The following is an 8,368-nucleotide window of genomic DNA, read 5'->3' on the forward strand; positions in this document are numbered from 1 at the left end:
TTTAAAAAAAAAAAAAAAAAGGAAGCCATGTGCATTTTAGCAAAAAAAAAGCAAGCCATTATATACACATAATACAAGCAACGCCCAGTTGTATTTACCCAAATGGCACAGAAAAGTAAGTTTATATGTTTGGTTTCCTTTAGAAGTGCCAGTTAGTTATAGTTATTAAGCAATTAGAAAGTTAAGCTTCTTGCATAGATTGTTTTTTGAGGTAGCCAAAACTTCTTAATTCATTAAAAGTTGTACTTGCCTGCAATGAACAATGATTGGACAAGAACGGCCCCTGTAGCACTTGTTTACTTTTCTGAAATAAAAAGAGAGATAAAAATTTTAGTTGTGTACTAAGACTTTGCGTTAATCCAAAACAACTATTAAAACAAAGCCCAAGGTCTGTGTGTTTGAAATCATTTTGCAATCGCTTGTTTTGACAGAGAAAATGAAAATTATACACATAATATCAAACATTTATTCTTCTTCTCAACATGACGTTATTAATCGGAGCTTTAAAACCAATGTTACCCCTTTACACTGCTTTCTCCTTTCAAGGAGGGGTGCCAGGCTTTGAACCAGTGGACTCCTGGCCTGTCCCGCCCGCCCCACCCCTGCAGGCTCTCCTCTTTCTGTTTCTGCTTATGTTGTCTTGACCTTTCGTTACACTACATCTTGATTCTTCACTAAAATTTTTGAATTTTGCAATTTATGCTCAACATTTCTTACGGTCCAGACATCGTATTGGAAACTGTTATTTCTGTACTATCTAAAAACAGCATCTTCAAGGGCATCTGTGGCCTGCCAGCTTTTGGTAGGGATATCTAAATTACGGAGAAACCTCCATGAAGTCCAAGACAAGTCCTTTCCATGTTTACAGCTTCGAGTATACAAACAACTTCATTGTGCAGAGTTCAGATCAGAAGTCGTGAAAATTAGAAATGAGCATACATTTACGATTTCATAACCAACCCCTAAATCAAAACAGAGGGCTGATTTAAGATTCACTCTGTAAACTCCAGGTTTTTTTTTTACATTAAGTGAAACAACTAAACCTGTTTATGTAGTCCATTAAAGTTGTCAGTGAACTATTTCTGAATAAGTAAAATTAAAGACAGAATCTCAGGTTATTGGAATAAAGCATGTGTGAAAGGGATGTGTTCTAAAATGTGCTGCGTGAACTCCTACAAGAAACAAATGTAAAAAAATGGAAGTATGGACCGTAAATGGGAAAATGTCACGTTTCTTTGCAAAGGCTTGCCTATTCAGCACCAAATAGTCAGTGGAAAGTAAACATTCCATCAACTGGTTGCTTTTCTACAAACCTTTGAAGCCAGAAGGGGCAGGGTGGCCGTGGAGGGAGAGGGGAGGTGAGTGTCCAGTGAGCAATGAGTGGAGGGATGCTTGAATACGGCGGAACCCAAACCACAGAGCTTTCTCCTCCTCTCTTCCTATTCCCCCAGGAGTTATCAGAACAAGGCCCTTCTGACGGGAGTGTGAATGCCCAGTGTGGAGGGCACAACAGGAGTTAAAGGAGCAGCTGCGGGGCCTGGACTCGGGATGCCCACCTGCAGATGGGCCGCGGTCACAGCCTAGCCAGGAGGCACTTGATCTGTGCTGCCCTCTGGTCTGTGAAACACGAGGCTGATGCCTGAAAATGGGGCGGGCTCAGACACAGCACAACCAGCAACGGCCTCCAGGGCCGCATCGCCGTTTCTGTTAGAGGTGTCTGTTGCTTCTGGGGCACATGGTGGTGTGAAGGCTTTGGGGAGAGGCGGGGAACACAACAGTGAACTCCTTAAAGGTAATAGCACTTGTATGCCAGAAGGCCTTGAACATTCTTGGTCCCTGGAGAATAAACAGGTTGGAAAACAGACCCACCATGTCTACTTCTAAAATGTCCCATTCCTGACTCAGGCTGTGAAGCATCGAGGGCTCCTGATGATGGAATGGATACCAGGCCCCAGGGGTGCACCCCAGCATGGGGGTGGGAAGCCCTCCAGCTCGGTAAAGACCATGTGTGTGCGCATGAGACTGCACGCATGTGCATGACATGAGCACGCATGTGCACACGTGTGCACATGTAGAATCAAGCAGGCTCAACTGTCAGACCAAATGGTGAGTGGCTTTGCTTTGAAAGGCCTTTTGCCTTTGGCAGAGGAGTTTACTGGCCATGGCTCAGCCTCTGAATCTTGCAAATGAGAACGACCTCAGTTCTGTTCCTCCAGCTTCCTGCTGTGTTTCATGCCTTGTGGTCCACTCTACGTAGAGACTAAACTCAGCTTCTGGAAGTCCACACCTGTCAGTCACCAGGGGTTGCTCATTTTTTCCTCATGAGACCAAGTACACAAAAAAAGGAACAGTAAAACAAACCAACCCCCAACCCCCAAACCAGGTGCGCTTGAAGAACGTGTGCTGGTTTGAGGAAAGGCCAGTGTAAGAAGTCAGTAGACAGCGGTGGCTTATGGCCAGCTCCTGCTTTGGCAAAATGCAGTAATAACCCCCCTGGCTGGGAAATGCTCCTAGTGAGTGAATTTGTGGCTATGATGGCCTCGACTTGCTTCCCCACTCCTGAAACTCCTGTGTCTATCTCACGGTGTACGTAAGATACCATTTTCTCTGACATATTGTGCCTGGTGGCCTTGGGAAGGTTTCGCTGTAATTTTCATATCCGTACCAGCCCCCACCTTGTGCTTAACTTTTTTACAAAAACCCGCAGGCAGTCAAGGACATGTGCAGTGTAGATACAGGGTGTGGCACAGCTGAGGACTTTATTTACAAAGATCTGCAGTTGTATTGTTACACGCAAAGCATCACAAATAGAGAGGCAAAACCACGACATATTGAACACAAGAGTTCATCCAGTTGACCCAAGCTGTAGACCATGGATTATTCAGGAAGGTGACACAGCTGCCTCATTTGACTCCATCAGAACAAAGTATCAGTGAGCAAAAGGTCTCCCACAGTAAGAAAAGTTGATATTATAGAAACTTCCGCAACAGGAATTCACTGAGAAAGAACGATTAGTGATACAAACCAACCCCCGGGTCACCGGGCGAGAGTGCACCGTCATGCAAAGCACCAGCAAGCAAGGTCAGAGGTCGTTAGAGTCTCAGAAAGGGGCTTCCCACATCGCCCCCTGCAGGACAGTCACAGTTTCCAATGATCACTTTTGTGACTATGCAACTGGGCTCATATTACTAGCTGCAACATCACAAAAATGACACTGGCCACCGCTAATTAGCTGGCAAGGTAAGGGTTTGTCCGTTTTACCGTGAGCAGCGTTAGTGAGCGCCATTGCACACAGCAAGAAGGGAGAGAGTAATACGAGAGAGAGAGAGAGAGAGAGAGAGAGAGAGAGAGAGAGACAGAGAGAGACAGAGAGAAGTTTTTAAAGCAAAGCCCTCACATGTGATGCTAATTATCTCTTAGCAGTTTCTCTTTAAAGTGTAAATGTGCTCCCTCTGGGCTCCAGAAATATTTAATTACACATCTCGGTGCCTGGCGAAGGCGCCAGGCCAGAGTGAGAACGCCTTGTCTATTGTTCAAAGATAAGAAACCCTGCAGCATGAAGATGGCCGGTGTCTTCAGAAGTGGTCTCACCTCTCCGGTTGCAGAAATCGGGGTGGCTATTTTATAGAGAAAATCCACCACCGGCAATGCGTGTCTAAGTGTGAAGCTTTCACTCAAACCCGCCGTCCAGGTAACACATGAAAGGCGGCCTTGGCTGAAATGCTGGGCAGTGCCAGGTAAGGCAGGCAAGAAAAGCTTTCTACTCTGACGTGGCTTTCAAAACCGTGTCTGGGGGTTCATTAGCTTTTGAATTTAACAAAAACCTTAGGCTGTATCTCCTCAGACTGTGGAACAAGGGAAATTTGGGAATTCAATTTTTCTTGGTGATGAATCGTAAACACAGAGGGTTGGTGATGTATATGTTCCAGTCCATATATGGATATGGACGTCGCAACGTGCCCATATGCATATATGTGCAAACACACTGGATGAACACAAAGACGGGGTGTTAAGATGAATTGCTGTCTTTGTAGCTACATCCATTTTGCCAGGAATGACCGCTTTTTGAAGACTCTATTTCAGGAAATTATGTAAGATTTCTACATAGTATGTCTTTAGAAATAAATCTGTGTTGAGAAAATGCACATAATGGCCAGGAAATTAGGGTGGGCAAGGAAGGAATTGTGTGCAGTAGTTGTTTTAGGATGTACTCAGGACTCTGGATCCACACTCTGCGTCCCCAGGGAAGGTGACGGCAGGCAGGGGCCACTGAGTGTGTGCTGTGGCTGCGACGCCAGATTCGTGTGTCTCCTTGGAGAGGCTCTTGATTGATTGCTATTGATTCAAATTACAAAAAACTGTATTTTGCTTTTCAATGTAGACTAAAAGGCAAAAGAAATTGTATCATAATAAGCGTCAGAACCTGTAATACAGAAATTCAAGAATTCCACAGAGAATTCCAAAATCCCTTCTTTACGACAGTCCTTGTCTTGTTAACCTCCCTCCAGTGACATAACTGTAGACCCAAGGATGAGTGACTGTTAACAATCAAGTCACTTTATGATAGAGGGGCACAGCACTGGATTAAAATGCATTTTGTTCTTATTCTCCTTGTTTGGATATTTATCTCTTTTCCTCAACAGGCAGACTTCTGATCAGTTAAATGTAAGATATATTCTAAACAATTTAGAGTTTGGTCATTGATGCTGTTGACAATTTCATTTTCCTTGTGGTGGCTTATTCACTAAGCACCGCCACCTAGCCAGTGTGGACCGACTGTTGATCACAATCAAAGCTGTGGTCTTAAATGCTGCTTTTTTTTTTCATTGTCAATTTCTTCCTGTAAGACAGAGTCTAGCATTCATTTCAACAGTTCAATAAATACACTCTAAAACCAGACAACTTACTGGGTGACTGGCGGACTGGAGCAATGAACAAAAAAGGTCAGTTTCAAAATAGCCCTAAAAATATAGACAGCCACAGGCTCAGTGTCTCTGGGCTTTCCTGCAAGACCACCCAGGGTGGTATCTGGGCCTGCACTTGTTACCTCTTTCCACCGCGGAGCCAGATGAGAATCCAACCAAAAATCCGAGCTTTATTCGTCAGTATCCTGTGGCTCATACACGTTAGGCTCTTTGTCAGTGGAAGAATCTTATCAAAAATAATGGCCCTATTTCCACAATTCTAAGATGCCTATTCTCCCTCACATTTTAATACGTCTGAAACTAGAAAATCGCTCACAATTAACACGTGCCGTTAATGGAGCCTTCCCACCTCTCGCTTCCCTTCCCTTCCCCCTGCGGTGCTGACACAGACGCTGCCCTTGGCGCGAGGGGCATCTTAGAAGCACAGAAACCTGGCATCACTCCCCCTCCGCCACGCACTCAGCGCACACTGCCCGGCCGGCGGGCTGTGCGTTATACCTGCGGAAGTCCAGGAGGGATCTTGAGGAGGAGGGGACTCCTCGGTCATACCAACTCAGGAAGTGGAACTGGGTCACGGTGCGTGTCTCGTTGGTCTGCAGGTTCTTCAGATAGAAGCTCCTCACCAGAAAGTCCTCGCACCAGATGTGCTCGGAGACCAGGTTCACCTGGTAGGTAGGGAGGGCAGGAGGGAGGGGGACAGAGACAGGTGTGGACATCGTGAACCAAACTGCAGGCACTGAGGAGCCCAGGGCCATGTCTGATGAGAGAAGGGGGTGCTGCAAAGAGGCCCCATTTCACAGCGCAGGGGGGTTCCCTCGGCTTCACGGCCCCCTCCCACCTTCCCAATGTTAACACTTACGCTAAAGATAGCTCCGTGTGAGTGTGTATGCTTAATGTTATTTAGGGGCTTGAGCATCACATAATTTTTTTAAAAGTTACAATCCAAAACTATCCTACTTTTTGTCTTTTGCATGTCCGTGTTATATAAACCCTCAAAAAAAGGAACCAGAGAAAAATTACACTTTTAAACAAAACCAGCGACACAACTATGTGTTCTGCTAAATGGTTCCACTCTAAGTGAGACTCCGTCGTGATGTGCACGCCTGGATCTAGAGCAGGAAAAGCAAAAGGCTCACGAGGCGCGCTGATGTGAACCCGAGCGCAGGCACTTCCCAGCCTAAGCGTTTCTGCAGGAACCCCAAAGCCACAGCTGTGTGGCTTAGGGTTCACACTTAAGCCTCTAACTCACTTCCCCCTGTGGAGCTTCGGCATTCTCACTCCGTTTAATGCCAAACAGAATCAAAGCATGCATTCTAGTGCTGGCTTAATTGCCTGTGTTTATTTAGTTCATTCTTGACATGGGCAGAAAATCCGGCGAGATAAATAAACTGGTCAGCAGGTTATCCTCAAATAAAAAGGTCACATGGTCCAGCCACAAAACTCCAAGCAGAGCCACGGGGAGGCCACACGGCTCAGGCACTGGCATCAAGGAGGGGAGCCAGGTTCTTTTTAAAGACGGACCCCACTTAAAGGCCTGTTATATGGGACCAGGACCATGCTGTGAGGCAAATGTTTTTTCTACTCTGTCAGCATTTGGATTTAGAAAATCTAAAAAATAAAAACCACACCACATTCCCAGGGTTCATGACCACACAGCCGTGTGAAGCATCCACACGGGCAGTATGGCCTCCATCCCCTGAACATGGGGGCGCTGAGCCTCCCTGCACGGGGCCAGGCTGCTGGGGCCGTAACGAATCCCATTCAGAGGAGGAGCGGGGCCCAAGTGCTCCTTGTCCAGCTGGCGGGTCCTGGCCTGGGTGGTTCTGGTCCGAGTACCTCATAGATGTGGTAGAGGTTGGAGCCTTCATCTGGCCAGTAGGACACCGTTCTCCGTGAGGGGCGTCAGCATGACGATCACCACGCAGCCGCTCTCCCACACCATCTGTGGACAAAGAAGGCCCGTGGCCACCGCGTGACTGTCTCATCACCGCGTGACATGTGTAATTACTGCACTCGGAAGCACAGTCCAAATTTATTCCATTCATAGGACATTTATTTCATTTTCTCAGACATGTTTACTCCGCAGCTGCCTAAGTGTCTCTGAATGCACTGGCCCATACTTTGCATGTTCCATGAAATATTAGAAATCCCCGCAAATTTATCCCATGCCATTTAGAGCTTCCTCAGTTCTAGGTTCAGTTGTGTGGCTTTCCAACTTTTGATCTATAAGGGAAACTATAATGCCACACATAACAGCCAGCGCTTCTCCAGGTGGTGCAAGTGGAACTCGGCCGACACCCTCGCTTGCTGGTGGCTGGCATCATTTTGCTCACCTAGAGAAACGTTTTGCTTTGTGAAGCTGCTGTCCTATCAGAAGCAGTCTCCCAAAGGCTTCTTTTCAAAGTACATCACGGAAAGCAGCACTGTACTGCTGCAATTTCATTTGTTTATACCGAAATATGGCAACACTATTCAGATTAAAGCAAATACCAAATTGATTTACTAATTCTTATTAGCCACATTGAAACACAATAAACAAAAGCACATTTAAACACACAGAAATGACAAAGACACAAAGCCCTCTGACCTCGCTTCTTTGCAAACACAACTGGCTACTTGTGGCTCTAAGCCTCCATCTTAACATTTACAGCCTAATTACCCAAAACCATTAATCCTGTGGGGCACACTGATGTGGCATGTGTAGATTTTTATTAGCATATTAAATTATAGAGTGAAGAGGGTCTGCTTTTTCTGCAATGGGTTACATTAACTTGGCAGAAATGTTTGTAAGCAACTGCATTTAGATGTAAATTTGGTATCCAAGACAGTTTCTATTTCTTTTAAAAACAGATACAAAAATCCAATTAAGATCTTGTTATTTAAAAAACCCTCATATCTCAAATATAAAATGCTGTCATTGTAGTGCATGTTACTGAATTCCACATTCATATTTTAAAAACCAGACATATACATGATATTTTCCTCTTTTAATATTGATTTATGTTCTCATGGGGCTGAAATAGGGCACCTCACTGTGTATCATTTACATTGGAAGCTAACGGAACCAACTGAAGTATTTACGAAAAGCCCACAGATAAATATGAATTATGCTCAAATTCGCGCACTTCCTTTCTCCTTAGTGTCCATCCAACAACAAGATGAGAATTCAAAGCGTGTTTCTTACGCTAAGCTTTTCAGGCTTTCAAACCTGCTCCTCCAAATCGGTACTTCCATCACATAACAATTTAATGTGCCTTCAGAAGGTGGAGAAGCTCATGGAAGCCATTACGAAAATGAGGAAAAACACAGATTTTATGAGTGTAATAAAAATACAATGATCTAGACCATAAACTAATCATCCGGCACTCGGCTCCTTGCCGCCCTAGTGTGACATTACGGAACCCCGTCGACTGGGGGGATCCGCGCGGCCTAGAAGCCGCGCT

The 8,368-nt window shown here is 45.3% G+C and overlaps 1 protein-coding gene across 1 annotated transcript in view; it reads right to left on the reverse strand.

Moving 5' to 3' along the window:
* LOC105549455 (receptor-type tyrosine-protein phosphatase N2-like) overlaps positions 1 to 8,368 on the reverse strand; it is a 559,495-nt gene that overhangs the window by 39,235 nt on the left and 511,892 nt on the right. The window contains exons 9-10 of the mRNA XM_011994008.1: positions 5,424 to 5,590; positions 251 to 304 (exon numbers count right to left, since the gene is read on the reverse strand). Coding sequence (XP_011849398.1) covers positions 251 to 304; positions 5,424 to 5,590 — 221 coding nt within the window. The remainder of the gene's footprint in view (positions 1 to 250; positions 305 to 5,423; positions 5,591 to 8,368) is intronic.

Source organism: Mandrillus leucophaeus, unplaced genomic scaffold, assembly GCF_000951045.1.
Source record: "Mandrillus leucophaeus isolate KB7577 unplaced genomic scaffold, Mleu.le_1.0 Scaffold44, whole genome shotgun sequence".
In the NCBI taxonomy this organism is placed as follows: domain Eukaryota; kingdom Metazoa; phylum Chordata; class Mammalia; order Primates; family Cercopithecidae; genus Mandrillus; species Mandrillus leucophaeus.